General features: G+C 42.6%; 1 protein-coding gene across 1 annotated transcript in view; it reads right to left on the bottom strand.

Annotated features, from left to right (window-relative positions):
• Positions 1-6,165: 6,165 nt before the first annotated feature.
• The window catches only part of LOC308284671 (ATP-sensitive inward rectifier potassium channel 10-like), a gene marked incomplete at both ends in the record, with an annotated part of 12,373 nt that continues 1,451 nt past the window's right edge, over positions 6,166-17,087 (bottom strand). The window contains 5 exons of the mRNA XM_080725372.1: positions 6,166-6,584; positions 6,947-7,124; positions 8,432-8,563; positions 11,344-11,555; positions 15,826-16,171. Coding sequence (XP_080581498.1) covers positions 6,166-6,584; positions 6,947-7,124; positions 8,432-8,563; positions 11,344-11,555; positions 15,826-16,171 — 1,287 coding nt within the window. The remainder of the gene's footprint in view (positions 6,585-6,946; positions 7,125-8,431; positions 8,564-11,343; positions 11,556-15,825; positions 16,172-17,087) is intronic.

The raw sequence follows: 17,087 nt of genomic DNA, 5'->3' as shown, positions 1-17,087 counted from the left end.
AGGATAGAATTTCAAATTCCCCATGTAGGCTAACCTAGAAAAACACATTTAGTTCAAGTTTCTACCTTGTTTAGTCAAAAAGATTTGCACTTAAATAGATTTCAGCCTTGCAGTGGCGGCCATGTTGGATTTCTCAATTTTGAGCAATTTAGGAAAACCTTTGAGCATTATATACAGCAAATTTGGATTCAGCACCCCTTAATACCCCTAGAAATGTTGTGTATAATAAATATTCGCAAAATGCCTTCGGGGTTCTGATTTTCTGAAAATTGATCCTGTCTACTTCTTCTTCACTTTATTTATTTGTAGGCCTATTTAAAAATGTCCTGCTTGGGCCTGCTATCGCTGCTTGCAGTTATATATCGTTTTTAAATTTAAAATGTGTATGTGTTACTTGGTTTTTGCACAATGCATTTTTAATGTGATACACTGATATTGAAATGTTTTTTATTAGTGGTGGCGCAATCAGTAGCAATGTCGCCTCACAGCTAGAAGGTCCTGGGTTTGATTCCTGTCGTGTGACGCTGTGGGTGTGTTCTCTCCTCTGTGTCATCAGCGCCTACATCCTAGGTGGGGTTGGCGAAAGTGCCTTTCTGTGTGTTCTTCCCGTATCTTCTAGGGTAGGTGCCCTCACAAAAACATGCAGAAATCCTTGTCCTTGTCTCTATAATGCCTCCCCCTGGCCAGCCGGGGCACCTGATGGAGGGGAAAGGAACTGGTTGGAATAATGTGTTCCTTCCACACACTACGTCTACCCGGGGAAGCTATAAGAAGTGGCCTGATCAATCCTCATGCACAGAAGGAAGCGTGAGCTCAGTTCAGGGCCCTCCCCAGGTTAGCAGAATGAGCGCAGCCCCCATGATTACAACTTAGGCAATTGGCATCGGGTGAAAAATGTAGGTCCAAAATCGTGGGATATTAAAAAAAAATCACACCTGTGTGAACTGAGCGGTGGTCGTGGGGGGGGGGGGGGGGGGTGCCTGTGTGTGTGGGGTGGGTGTGTGTGTGTGTGTGTGTGTGTGTGTGTGTGTGTGTGTGTGTGTGTGTGTGTGTGTGTGTGTGTCTGGCCTGGCCTGAACAACAGCGCCCCTCCCTTAACATGTGTGGTCAAAAAAGGTACTTCAGGCTACATACAGACACGCACGCATACACACACGGCCACGTATAGGAGACGGTGTAACCACCGCTCAAAAAAAAAAGAACATAATCAAGTGATTAGTGGTGTTGTGTGTAGCAGGAGGGACTTATAGACAGACAGGCATGACAAGGACTTCACACACTGCACGTGTGACAGCCCCCTGTACTTGCGCAGTCTCATTTTAATGTAACTACAGCTCACATTAGCATGAAAGCACATAATTGGTGGTGTCAGACCGCCATTCCGAAACACCGCCATTCCGAACATTGACTAGGGTTAGGGTTAGGGTTAGGGTTAGGGTTAGGGTTAGGGTAAGGGTTAGGGTTAGGGGTAGGGGTAGGGTTAGGGTTAGAAGTCAATGTTCGGAATGGCGGTGTTTCGGAATGGCGGGGTGTAACCGCAAGGGGGGTCCGCTCACTATCCCGACTATCCGCTGTTCCGACATGGTCGGCAGGTTAGTTACTTAGCGTCGGCAGGTTAGTTACTTAGCGTAAGGCAGGTTAGTTACTTAGCGTAAGGCAGGTTAGTTACTTAGCGTCGGCAGGTTAGTTACTGAGGTAAGGTGCCTTGCAATAATGAACAGGTTAAGAACACTGTCCCAGCCGCTATTAGACTCTTTAACTTTGGGCGCGTTCGGAAATGCGCACTCAACGCACTGGTGTGCCATGTTGTCGTTCGTTTATTCGGTGCACTTGGTGCGTTGTCGTTCGGAAATCCAGTGCGCGGCGCACTGGTGTGTTGAGTGCACGCACTCACCAACCCTACTGAGAAGATGGGGTTAGGCGGTGTGGTGCGGTGGTTCGGTGTTCTGATTGGTTGGTTTTCATAGCCATGTCTCGAACGCTTCTCAGCTGTGAACAATGGAGGAAATTACCGCAAAATGCAGCATTTGCAGCTTAATTGGTCGTTTGGCCTTGATAGTTTCACACACATTAACGTGTAAACTAACAGCAGGTATGCCAATGCTATGAATTACATCTCCTTTCAATGTCAATGTTACGTTAGCATACTTAGCAACTGCTGCTTTTCAGAAAGTTTGCCTTCAGAGTTCAGAGTGAAAAAGCACACAGCTCCCTGTTAAAACTGGTCGTTCGTAAATAAGCCACACTGAACGCACTCTCCAACGTCACGCCCACTGCACTCACTACACCGAGCACACACTCGGTGCGGGTTTCCGAACGCACCCATTAATGAACTGGACTAATAATTCTGGTTAATAATATATACATTTATGGGTCAATGTGCAATAACAAAGGACTATTATCCCCAGTGACTGACACCTTTTAAATGTGAAAAAGTGGGTATATTGTTTTAAAAATATTCTGTAAAAAATAATGGAGCTGGGAACTTCTACTTTGGTCCACCCATTCCTGGGACATGTGACGTGAGAATGCACATTGTGGGAGTATGGGACTTTTTTATCCACTACCACCAACGATGGGTAAAAGTCACCCGAAGACCTGCCTGTAGAAAAAACAGGGATGGGGCAGGGAAACAAACCTACCTTCCACTTCATCAGTGAAAGCATCCTTAAGGTACCTGAAGACCCGTCCACCTCAGACATAAGCTATATTATGAAAATCACATAATTACAATTTTGCAGGTAAAATTCTCCCATCATTAGTGTTCTAGGGCTAGGGAGACGCTCAGGAGGCATCCATTTTAGATGCCTGAACCACATAAGCTGGATCCTTTCCAAGTGAAGGAGCAGCAACTCTACTCCGAGTCTCGCTCGAGTGACTGAACTTCTCACCCTATCTCTAAGGGAGATGCAGCGACCCATTTGAGAAAACTCATCTCGACCTCTTGTATCCACATACCGGTAGTCTATAGGAAAGGGGGTCCACGCGCATAGGGTGGATTTTTTTTCCGCCACCTGTTTTTTCTTAATCCTTAAAGGGTATATTTTAAGATTCTGCCAGGTGCCAAGCTGAAATATCGTCCCAAGGGGTTAATTTTAATGATTTCTTGCACATACCGGTACCCATTCACTTACTATACAGGAATAAAAGACCCCCCAAATAAATCTTCTTTAAGTAGCATGTGAGGGGTCTAACTAGGGGTTCTTCATGATTCTGAATGCATTGCAAGCATTTTTTTTGCATGAAAAACATTCCTTGGGCTAAAAATGGACCCCTCAAAACTGTGAAAATTGATGACTCATCACTTTTCACCACAAAACCATAGATTTATGGGGCCGTTTTAGCCCAAGGAATGTTTTTCGTGGAAAACAAATGCTTGCAATGGATTCAGAATCATGAAGAACCCCTAGTTAAACCCCTCACATGCTACTTAAAGAATATTTATTTGGGGGGTCTTTTATTCCTGTATAGTAAGTGACTAACAAGCGTATTCATTCAGTCATGACCCACACTCCAAAACCACAGGTAGGAACTGAGATTCTTGGTAGACAGAGAGCTTTGCCTTCTGGCTCTTTTCATCACAACAGTGCGGTACAGCCGTACAGCGTCTGCCCCCCAGCTCCTTCCAGTTTGTCCAGGAAAATAAAAAAGTTAAAATAATAAAAATAATGTAACTGAATTCAAGTATTGATCATATGTGGAATAAAGAAGTGAGATTTTGATATGGAACAGGATAATGTGTGTCCATTTCGGTTTTGTCTAGTTCTTCACTTCCCACATAGTGACTGTAACATGATGTTGACAAAACACTAACCATTGTCTTTCTGAAAACCTTTTTTCCACTGCAATGATATACACTATTTAGTATTACATGAAACTTCTCATTCTGGTGTTGGATTGATTTATCCTTAAGTTTGGAGTCACCTTTTATTGGCAAGCATGAGGTTTGTACCAGACAAACAGACTCAGAATGAAATCAGAATGTCTTCACCTGTAATGAGAGAACTATAAAACCACAGAGTTGTGAAGGGTTTACCTTTGTTCAGAGTTGGATGAATTATTTCACAAAAAAGTAACAGAGGCCTCATGGTGTGTGTAGTAGGCTGACTATTGTCTTGTAAGCTTGATCGGGAATTTGCTTTTTCTTTTCACAAACAGACACCACATCCTGCTGTTGGAAGCATGGTTTATTGCAAAGCTAATCAAATACCACCCTTTAAACATCATTAGAGTAAAAAGTAAAAAATCATTAGTTGGGTTTCAACATTAAATGAAAGAAATATTATATTTACAAGTCATATACTTGTCCAATCCATCAAACGTACTTGCTAACTTTCCATCAAAATGTATAACATAACAAAAGTATGATGCACAACATCACTTATCTTTTATACCTTACCATTGTTGTGGTCTTATAACTCAAAACTGCCTCAGTCCTCCAGTTCAAACATTTCATAAATTCAGTACAAGCCCTTTTATATATCTTCCATAATAAAAAGTGACAATTACATTTAGATGTTAGTTATACAATAGTAACAAACAGCACAGGCAGTATTCAACAAGAGTATAGCAAGAAGTGAGAATTCTACAATGACTCTACCGGGCATATTTTCTGCCATGGTAACCCCTAAACTTCTTTGCCTTTTGTTTTGTTTTGATTTTTTTTTAAATACTTCAAATAGACGATTTACATCAACACGTTGTGAGCTTGTAGATCAGCTATTTGAACTATTTCAAATGTTTTTTGTTTTGTTTTTGTTTTTCAAAATAGCAAAAGAAGGCAAAGACGTTTAGGGGTTTAGGGGCTTGCTTGGCGAAAATAGGGCCCTACATCTCTACAAATGAGGGCTTCAATATAGGTTTAACCCATGATAACCAGATAAGCCTGCACATCCATTCAAGCATTGATTTGTGTACATACACAGGTTCTTTGTGATTATCCAGAAACAATCTCTCACTTGTATCAAGTGGTTTGCTTAAAGCCATCACAGCGATTGATTGGGACAACTATAATTTTTGTTCTGCAGGGAGCATCATTTTGAGAATTCAGTTTTATTCAGTGTTTAAAGGCTTTCAAAAAAGTAGATATTCAATGTACTAAAGTGCTTTTAGTAGCGTTAAGGAAAACGTACATTCACATACTAGTTATAAGTGCTACAGTACTATATCCTCATGTGCAAATGTACTTAATGTACTCATGTAAAGTGCTACTTCTCTGTTTTCAAACATCAGCAGCAGACATACAGAAAACAAGGCTTACTGACACTATCAGGAAATACACAAAGCACCTTGAATAAAGTACATTGCATTCAAAATATGTTGACATTTCATTCAGTGCTGTTAAACTGTTTCTTAAAAGTGCCTTAGCATAAGACATATACCAATGTGCATTGGCTCATACCATACACATTAATCTCCATGTTATAATTCTTGTGTGTGTGTGTGTGTGTGTGTGTGTGTGTGTGTGTGTGTGTGTGTGTGTGTGTGTGTGTGTGTGTGTGTGTGTGTGTGTGTGTGTGTGTCTGTGTGTGAGTGAAAGAGAGAGAGATTATGAGAACAAAATGACAGAGTGAACTGTATCTGAGGAAATACAAAAATAGCACATGACAGAAGTTGTGCTGCTTCCCCTCACTAACATCCTGCATACTTTGAATCATGTGACCTTAGAAAGTTTACTGGAATAGTTGTTTTGAGTATGAGTAATTCATATTGCATTAAAGTTTGTGCATATGCACACAGTGTGTGTGTGTGTGTGTGTGTGTGTGTGTGTGTGTGTGTGTGTGTGTGTGTGTGTGTGTGTGTGTGTGTGTGTGTGTGTGTGTGTGTCCATCCGTATACTGTATGCATGCACTTACTGTAGAATTCATGTGTGAGCATGCGCTTGTACCGGTATGTGTGTAGCCTATGTGTGTGTGCATGCGTGCGTGCGTGCGTGCGTGCATGCGTGCATGTGTGCGTGCGTGCGTGTGTTTTGACTGTGCAGCCACCCACACACAAACTCAGTAGCAAAAGGCAGTGAGTGAAGTATTTTCCCTTGTCAAGTCATAATGCAAGACAAAACAAGGTAAAAACTATACAACATAAATGTACAGTATGAGCATGTCGCTGTCAGCTCCTGCTCCATCACACATTACTGATGCACACACTGAGCGAGTTGCTGTCTTATCACACATTACTGATGCGCACACTGAGCGGGTTGCTGTCTCTGGCACGGCTGCGCTCCTCTCCTGTCTCCCGGTAGCTCTGCTCCAGGCGGATCTTCTCTGGGTCTCCGCTGTCTGGCGTCACCCCACTGCCGTTGCCCTGCTGCTGGTACCCGTGCTGCTGGGGGGCAGTGCCACCGGTGGACGCTATGAAGACAGGTGTTGTCCGCGTCTTGACCACCTTGTCGAAGAAGGCGAAGTCGGCCACGTACTTGCCCGACAGCGAGAGGGAGACGACGGGCGGGAACTCGTAGCCCCACAGGATCTCGTCGGGCAGGTAGGAGGTGCGCACCTGGCAGGTGGCGGAGGTGGGCTCCACCGTGGCGCTCAGGATCACCAGCAGCTCAAAGTCGGCCAGCTCTGGGTCTGACCACCCGCCTCCTGGGAGAGATGGGAGGGGAGGACGGACAGAACAGAGGACAAGGGAAGAGAGAGAGAGAGAGAGATGGAAGGAAGGTCATTTGGGGTGCGCTTTACTTACACAAGATGTACTTCTGTTTTCATGAAAGATGTTGAGGCCAGTCAACACCAATGCAACTAGTTGCAAGGAATTGCAGTGGTCTGGACTGACCGAACAAGTTGCAGATGTATTTGTTACAAAGTATTGGATGGACGTTCAAACCCAACTGACTGACAGACTGACATTGCCATCTTTAAAGCCCCGTCGTTCGAGGTGTTAAAGAAAATAGGGAAGGATGGGAGAGTTGAGGACCCTCCATATCCCAACCACAATCCACCCTTACCCTTAGCAGCCCAGGCCCTTAGGGGACTGGTGTCATCGATGAGGTGGTAGAAGGTGAGGGGCAGAATGAGGAAGGGGCTGTCACTTGACGTGTCCACCTGGAAGGGAACGTTCCTCTGATCCAGACGCACTGTCTCCCCCTCCTTGGTCAGGGATGTCTGGAGCAGTTTCCCTGTCACCTGGAGGGTAGAGAGTAGCGGTTCACTCTAGGCTCACTACGAGTAGTAACAACATTAGTAACTTTATGTGATCAGCCTGATGGGTTGTGCAAGTCAACCTGAGTCAAATAATCAGATCCAGACCTACCACTCCACTACTATGTCTATATGACCAAACATAGGCCTGAATGCCATTGCTTTCTATGGCAATTTGCAACCCTTCCTCTGAAGCAAGAACTTCCTGTTAGATTTCTGGTAAACGGATTCACAACTTCCTCAACTACAGACCACAGGTTGTTAGAATAGGTATAATAATCATCCACTGTCACCGTCAGCACCAGATCATACACATTTCTTCCTCATAATTAAAGACACAGTGCTAGAATTGCTACCTGGGCTCCATGATTTAAGTGGACTTGGTGTGAGTCCAATTGGCATACATGCACAATTACAAAATATTATCAGAACATACATATTTATTCCAAACGGATACATTCCTGGTAGAAATTGGATTTTGTTAAGAAGACTTTTCTTGCCTACATGGTTTGTAATTGTTAACTCTGCACACTCTCCATTCATGGGTCAAGAGATCTATGTGGCTATACCGGTTTAAACATATACTTTAGAGTTTCAGTTCTCAAAATGAACCTCTGTGTGTGCCTGTATGTATAGATATTATTCCATACTGAGTCATTATCTGGAGGCGGTAAATAATATTGCATGCTTCACGCATATTTTTAATCAATTAAATGAGTAAAATAATATGATTCATTGCTCAGGAAAAACAATAGCCTATGTCATGATATATGTAATTGCCATAACCCTAAACGTAACCCACTGAAAAATGTAATAAAAAGATAATAATGATAATAGTGATAACTGGGGATAACACCAGGGCAGGAATTTCATAGAGGCCATATGCCTCCCCATGCATGTCTCTTTCCTGTAGTCTTCATAGATTAAACCCTGCTTCTGCAGAACAGGACGTGAACGTTTGTGGTCAGCGCATAGATAAAAAAAAAAAAAGGAAACAGAAAGATGACAAAAGAAAAATATCTATATAAGGCCATCTGCCAGGTTCAAAGGCAACTCAGTCTATGTGACTGAGACACTGTGTACGTGACAAACAGAACATATACGTACACACATGCACTAATAATGCACGACTTGCACATGCTGTTGGGCCAACAGTTACAGGAATAAGACTCCACACCTACCCACACTCACCACACACGCACGCACGCACGCACGCACGCACGCACACACACACACACACACACACACACACACACACACACACACACACACACACACAAAGCCGTCTTTACCTGACACCCCAGCAACAGGCTCTTGCGCATGTTAGCCACTCTGATCATGAGGCAGGGCCGTCCTTCCTGTGTGGACACCACAGCATGCTGGCTGAACTTCACCGTCTCACCTCGCTTCTTTGGACGAGCAACCTATAGCCGAGTAAATATATCCCAGTCAGTATGAGGAAAACAATCAAATAAAATGGAAATAATTCAAACTATCAGACAACTCATGTTGACCACAAAATATATCGTTCAGTGTCTCGGGTACTTTAGCCCCAAACAGTTAGAGGGACCGGTTCATTCCTCTTCTACTAAAATATAAATGTACCCTATGCTAAAACAATGAGTCCAACATTATGATGGTTCCTATTCATAAATATAACTATGAACATTGCATTTTATCAAGTTTGTCCGCCAGAGTGGCAGACATTCCGCAAAACCTACTTGACATTACAAAAAGAGACATTTCAGACTAATTAACTCATTTGCTGCCATTTTAACATTGCACTGTATGGCTTTACTGCCATTTTGTATAATGAATATTTTTTTTTATATTTAGATTTTTCCTAAATTCTTTTTTTGCACGACCATGTCATACATTACTGGAAATGGAAGAGGACAAGCTGTAGTTTCACGAAAAAAATATAATCTTGCATTTACGATGTACCATTCTATAGTTATAGCCATTTCAAAAACCTTGTTTTTTGATTTTCCGAGCTTGAAAATCAAATGAAAAGGAGTTATTTAAGTTTTTGTGAATGTTCTCTTTTCAAGGAAATAACTCACTTGATATCTGTCTTTATGGCTTCAGGCACTTATCAGATGAGTGTACTAGTGTAATAAGTGTAATTGTGTATAACTGGAATTGTGTAATAGTGCTGTAATAGGCCACATCTTGCCCTTAGGGCGTCTTACTTCACACAAAGAGAAATACGCTTTTTATATTGGACTGGCCCACGATGGTCTGCAGTACCTCCTCACACACACATGCACACACACACACACACACACACACACGCACACACACACACACACACACACACACACACACTCACACTAACTATACTGTAGGCTATACACATACATGTACATAATAGCAGATCTATATATATGTATATAAATATATATTGCTAAGCAGGTGGGAATGGTACCCCCTCCAACTGTATTATGTTACCCATTTTCAAATGTTTTTATTTTATTTGTGACACTTGCTTTGGCGAGTACAAACCACTTGCGTTTTCTCATGTCAATAAAGCTCCACCGAATTGAATCTGTTGGGATCCGTTAGTGTGCAGTTGCAGTGGCGTCAGTTCAGAAAAAGGTAAGGTATGGCAACATGACATGTTGCCATACCTTAGCAACAGGCACAATGAAAAGTACATTTCATTATTTCCCCCTGTAGCCAAGGCATGGCAGCTGCATACCCCTGCCATACCCAATTGACGCCCCTGTACAGTTGCCATATGTAGTTGCTGATCAGGTCCGTTTCTATACCGGATGCGGAAACGTTTATGTATGTGATTGTGTAAATAACCGGATATTAGAACGGATCACAAGCATAGAGTTATTGATCACATCAAGAAGAACGCATTACAACATTACAATGCTGTGTGCGATACACATGCTGCAGCTGATCACACTCAGGGGGAGATGCAGGAGCGCCACGATGGATCGATATTCACTTTCTTTTCAGTCTGCACGTTGCGTGCAGGGAACGGGACACCGACACGGGAAGCACAGAAACTTTGGATGAAAACAAAGCAACTTACTTTCAATGAATCGTCGCGATTGCTTACTCCACTGTTCCCGGTGGGATCCATCTGTTAGCGTGCAGACACGGAGAAGACAAGGCTAACGCTCGACGAGGATGTCTTATAAGTTTTACCGACGCGAATAGAGATGTTGTTTGTGGTCAAATCAGCCTCCGGACACGACATGGTTGCTTGACCAGGAGTCCAGGACACGGGGGGACATATACTCTGCCGCGAGCAGTGCCTTGTGATCGGGATGTAGTCGAGGGGACCCCCGCTGACGTGAGGTGAGGTGCAGATGTGTTATCTATTTGTTGTGATGGTTTATTTTGGTTCAGGCAGTCATGAGGCAGAGATGCTTCCAACTCTCTCTAGTTGGCTGCAAATCTGGACAATAGTGTGGTGTGTGGGGTTATGAAGCTGTGGGTTGTGGAGGCCCATAGCAGATTATGGTTTTTGAAGTGAAAATGTCACGGGATTTTGTTTGATTTATGAAGAACGGTCTCATCGAGCTGAACTGTTTAGTTGTTGCTATAGGCTAGGCTGGCTAGCCTCCGCTTGGGGGGCTTCCTACATGGTGCCATTCAGATTGACTTCTGGCAACACTTCCATTGTAGGGCAAGGGCATTGGTGTTGGAATGGGGGTGTGTGTGAATGGATGCATGTTGGAGTGAGGAAAAAAAAAAAAAAAAAAAAAAAAAAAAAGAGCCTGGAAAAAAAAAGACGCATTCTGTGTGCTGGAGGCTGCAGCGGTTGCCAGCACTGTTCCTTCTCTGTTGATTTTATTGAGATTTATACATTTATTACACTCTTGTTTTCAAACACACTCACTTTGATGTGTGATATTTTGGTTTCCTTATAAGATAGAAGGCTAAAACTTTTTGAGGAGCTGTGGGAGAGTCTAATTTAGCATTACATAATTTAAAAGCACATTGGCGGGATTCACGGGCGTGGCAGGGACGTACAGCGGGATTTTTACGGGATTCACGGCCATCGCAGCAAATGAGTTAAGAGTCGGGATGTGAAATGAATACAGATCATCTGTAGAAAGAAATACTAACAGAGCTCATTGTTCCTGGAACCGTTGTTGAGTACCACTGAATTATGCATGAAAGATTCATGATACAAATTAATTTCAGGGGTGTCACACCACACCAGTATTTTGCTTCTGCCCACCTTGGCCAAGAAGGTCCCAGTGATGAAGATCTCCAACAGCATGGTGATGACCAGCTGGATGATGAGGAGGATGATGGCAGCGGGACACTCCTCCGTGATGCAGCGGAAGCCGTAGCCGATGGTGGTCTGGGTCTCCAGGGAGAACAGGAAGGCCCCTGTCAGGGTCTGCATCTGCATCACACATGGTGTGTGGTTGGAGGGAGGGTCGAACTCTGGGAGGAAAGCAAAGTTACGTTAAGTTACAGCGCCACTGTGTAACTATTTTCTAATGAATACTTTTGAATTCTGTCCAATCTGTACGGTAGACAGCATGTTAATACAATATAAATACAATTGGGGTGGTGGTATTTTGTAACCCTGCTTCTCTATTGAGACATTTAGATTGTGTCAAAGGTTATGAAGTTTGACCTGAAGGTCAAGATTCAATTTATCCCCTGAGCAAGCAGGCAGGCTCTATTTGCTCAAAGGCAAAACATTTCAGCACTTGCGCAGGAGACAGGGTAGAAGGGGAAAGTTATGCTCAAAAGTCACAGTACTGTAGGTGGGTGGAATTCCCCAAGTCAAAGCTAGAGTGATGAAGGTGTAGATGTAGTTCAATGGTGTGGAAACACTGCGGTATTCCTTCAGTTATACCGCATAGAACAAGACTCATTTCACACACACACACACACACACACACACACACACACACACACACACACACACACACACACACGTTTGGGTGGGGTTTTTTTCACTGAAATTAAACAGAGAGGAGGGTGGGTGATGGGGGGGGGGGGGGTATCATAAGCTCCAAGAAAGACTTTTATTTCATCAGTTAGACTACACTGTCTATCTGACTGAATATATTATACTTAACTGCAGTTAACAAGTTTATTGTAATGAGCAAGTAAAATGTGCAGCATATATTTTACAACCCACCATACTGTATGTGCACCTGCTAAACTGTCTCTTTCCTGTTCTATCTTGTGTTTTCTCTCATCACACACACACACACACACACACACACACACACACACACACACACACACACACACACACACACTGTAACTCTCTCTCTCCATTCAACTAACTCCTCTCAGTGATCCACCCATCCATCTACCCAAAATCAACTGAACTATGCATTGCTGCCCCCATCTGACTACCACGGTGAATTGCCGTTCCCCATGCTGTTTTGCCATACTGGTATGTATGTTTGTTTGAGGTACCAGTAAAATTGGGGTTGGAGCGATTGTTTTAGTTCACCTTATGGGCAGTCCCTGGAAGAAGCCCATGTCTCAGTGGTAGAGCATTTGACTGCATTGGTCCCACGTCTCAGTAGCTGCGTATACATGACAGCTTCATTCCAATCTGATCTAAATAAACCCGATTGAAGGTATTGGATCAAGTGTTTACATGGGGTGAGATCAATCCGATCTGGTGTTTACATGTGCCCGCTTTTAAATCGTGTTGTGATCGCATTTCCCTGTATCCATTAATAATAATAGTAATAATAATGGAGCCTAATGCAAATGCACAGCCCCACCAAAGAGAAAAAAAGCTGCAATGCTCTTTTAATTAGATTATTGGGGATGTGTGGTGTAAAGTAACTAAGTACATTTACTTAAGTACTGTACTTAAGTACAGTTTTGAGGTATTTGTACTTTACTTGAGTATTTCCAGTTTTCAGTAGTCCTACTTTTACTTCTATTCCACTACATCTCGGATCCAAATATTGTACTTTTACTCCACTACAATTATTTGAAAACTTTAGTTACTAGTTACTTTGCAGATATAAATTATTATATTATATTAAACATACATTAATGCACTTTAGCCCTAATCTATACCTTAGCTATTTAAAAATAGCCGATCTACAAGCTCACAACGCGTCGCGATGTGACACGTGAGCTTGTAGATCTGCTATTTTCAAACATTTTTTACTTTTACTTTTGGTACTTTAAATACATTTTGATGCCAATACTTTCGTACTTTTACTCAAGTAGGCCTACATTTTAAATTCCAGACTTTTAATTGTAACAGAGTACATCTACATTGCAGTATTGATACTTTTACTTAAGTACAAAATGTGAGTACTTTTTCCACCAGTATACATGTAGGCCTATCATTATTATAATCATCATCACGTCACAATCCATATTTGCGCCCAACGGCCCATCAACATAATGCTTCATGGACAAGTGCATTCACGATAATAAACAAAAAGTCTGTGTAGTAGTTAAATACTTTTAAAATCGACTCTTATATCCCCTTAACCCAGTCCCCTTAGGCTATTTATCTGATGAAGGATATAGGATAAAGGATATTTTGCTGGTGGTTTCTTAGGTTATTTATGATCCCAAGAAGACAATTAGTTAGTGGCCAGGTCAATCTGACCTGGTAAAAGACGCACAGCCTGGACTCGACAGGAGGATAGATGAACGGGACAGGGTAACATCCAGTTGCGCTAGATTCTTTCTCTTTCTCTCTCTCTCTCTCTCACACTCACACACCACACGTAGGCCTACAGTACAGGTCCATTTAGTGAGTTTGCGCTCGTGAAGTTTTTGGGTCGGTGTGTTAACCTCTCTCTCTCTCTCTCTCTCTCTCTCTCGTGATTTTTTTGCGTCGTGTGTGTGTGTGTGTGTGTGTGTGTGTGTCTGTGTGTGTGCGCGCGCGTGTCTCTCCCCTATCTGTCTCTGTCGCGCTCATCAGCAATATGCTTCATGTGCTTCGGTGAAAGAACATGTCACATTCTAATCGGGTTAGGTGTATACATGGAAGGATTTTCCTTTTGATCGGGTCGTAAAATAGTTTAGACCACCCCTCTGCATCCGATCAGAATTTAAATCGTGTTGGTTTTGATCGGGTTTATTTAGGTGTATACATGCAGAATTAGATCGGGTTTATCTAAAATCTTGTTTTTAATACGATTAGAAGTGTGCATGTATACGGGGCTATTGTTCCTCCATTGTTCCCATTAGTCCAACGCTGGTGAATGCTAACCTGGTGAATGCTACTATGCCTAAACCTAACCCTAACCCTAACCCTAACCTCAGTAAAACTATGCCTAAACCTAACCCTAATCCTAACCCTAACCTCAGTCAAATTATTCCTAGTTCCCCGAAGCTAGGTTTTTTGTTAGATCTTTTATATGTCTCATTATAATAATAGCTGGTGTTTAGTCTGGTCTGCAGAAATGGGTAAATGTATTGTGGTCTTTAAAGACAAACACCACGTTGATTTAACAAAACACTAAATGCAACATTGCATTTACTTTAGTTAACTGTCTGTTATCTAATACTTGGTCTACAATTTGTCATTAAAAGCATTGCACTTTTTAATGAATAAGACAAGCAACTATTGTTTAAAAAACCCTCTGGGCATCCGGGTGGTGCAGGGGTAAAGCTCATGCCTACCACCATAAAAAACGAGTGTTTTCACAGTGCCTCCAGCTCACAGATATACTGTTACTGTACACATAGATACTGTACCTCCTTGGACCCTGCTGTTCATTGGAGCGATGCTTCAACGCTGCCACCACATGGACAATGACAAGCCGTGTCTACTCCTAATGCATATATGCCCCATGTAAGCAGAAGGTCTCTCCGCAATTAAAACTATCATAACTCGTTGAATTCTCAACTGAATTTTCAATGGGTTTGGTATGTTAATGTCAGATATGTAGTTATGTTATGATACAGGGATACAGGTTTTCATAACAGAACACCTTATCTCACTTATGTAGTAATGGTTAGATAGCAGTGGAGTTATGGCACAGGTATCCCTTGTCAAAATGGTGGCGACCATGACTTAAGACCCCTGTGTGGCCAATGCGGCATCTACATACTCATGTGTATGCTTCCGGCTTGGCCGGGCGCTACGCTCCGACAAACAACATTGATCTATCTATGTCACTGCACTACAAACTTCTACAGGTTGGGACAACGGGGAGGAATAGTGTGTTTTACTCCCTCCCTGTGAAACCTCTCACTGTCGGATGAGAAAAGCGGTTGACAGTGTACACTTGGGCAGGGACGTGCAGAGAATGTTTGAGAGGCAGGGGCTGAAATTTCTAAAAGGGCCTTTTGGTGAAAATATCGAAAATAGCAGACCTCCAAGCTCCTCCAAGCTCACAACACGTTGCAGCACGTGGAGTACAGCATGGATATCTACACAGAGAGGGCAATTCTTTCAACATAAGATGCTGCATTCAAGTTCAGGAGAGTTTGGACAAGGCAATTCTCTTGAATGCTGCCTTCGTGTATGGCATGGAAAGAGGACATCTGCATTTCTTTCACCATGGTAAAAACTGTATTCATGGTCTGGAGAGGGCACTTTTTTTACAGACAGCTAAAAGGGCAGGCTCAAGCCCCCTTTGACTATGTGTGCACGTGCCTGCAAATGGGGATTGGGAGATTTTGTTATAACAACAGAATTGGGATTAAATTAAACAAAAGAAAGCATAATAACGAAATCCCCTCTATCCTCTGTGTCTCTCACCCAGCAGGTCTCCATGGACCAGCGCGACCAGGTACCAGAGCATCCCGAACAGGAACCAGGTTCCAGTGAAGGTGAGGGTGAACAGGAAGAACTTGTAGCGCCACTGCATGTCCAGGAAGGTGGTCCACAGGTCACGCATGTACAGCGCGCTCCTTCCGCTGATGTGCTCGATGCGCACGTTGCTCCGCCCATCTTTGGACAGGACACGCCTCCTCTTCCTCAGAGTTCCGCCGCCACCGGAAGAGCCGCCGCCCAGCAGTGGCTTCAGAATGTCCGTCTGTGTCTGTGAGTGGCAAACCTTCTGGGGGGAGGAGCTACGAGAGGAAGGGGGTGTGGCAGATGTCATCTGTGACAGCACAAAGGTAGGGAGATGTAAGGTGATATACAGTAGTCTTACATATCTATATTGTTAACCAGCCAGCATGGTTAATATCACTTCAAAGCACGGCAAGTTAAAATACAGCATGTATCCAACTAAAATACAGGGAAGTGTTAAATCAACATGATATACAGTAGCTTCAAATCATACTTGCTAGATAAGAGTATTTAAAGCATGTTAGGCCACAGTTAAGCCCACTGACTACAGCTCACACTTACTACTTACACTGACTGGACATTACTAGGGATGGAGCTTGTTTTTTTTTATTTTATGTTTGGTTTTTATTGAGCGTTTTATAATATTTTGTGGAAAGATGTGAGATGACAAATTCTGAACATAACTGGAATCCATTTTATTGACCAGTTGTTGTGAGTGTGACTGTGAGTTGTGAGTCAATTGTCATCTATGAAGATGACAATTGACAAAATTAACAAATATTATCATTGATATCATTAAAACAACCTTTCATTAATGTGCAAAAAGTGTTAAATGGCTTTATATTATGTATAAAGCCATTTAACACTGTAAGTACTGTGATCATTTCTTGATCGCCTCTTGGTCTTGATTGTTTAAACATGACATCATGGGCCACTATGCTCGATAACAAGCTTGATAAGCCCAACGCTTATTGCTACCCGTTACTCAATAAATCTGTTATCGGGTTATCGAGCTACCATTGTTTCGAGCTCCATCCCTAGACATTACTGCTGACCATTTTCCAAAGCATATCATCATATTTTCAACAAAGCCGATGGATGTCATTCATTTCAGTTTGATATGAAATTCATCTTCAACTGGGAATTTTCTTGAGATACTGTAGGTAATCCAACAGAAATGTTCACTTTGCCATTTTTGTGTGTGTCAAAGTCATATTATTGTGACT

The sequence above is a fragment of the Nannobrachium achirus genome, assembly GCF_963921795.1.
Source record: "Nannobrachium achirus genome assembly, chromosome: 5".
NCBI classification, from domain to species: Eukaryota; Metazoa; Chordata; class Actinopteri; order Myctophiformes; family Myctophidae; genus Nannobrachium; species Nannobrachium achirus.
The sequence above is the reverse complement of the archived record's forward strand: the minus strand, read 5'-3'. Positions and strand labels throughout refer to the sequence as shown.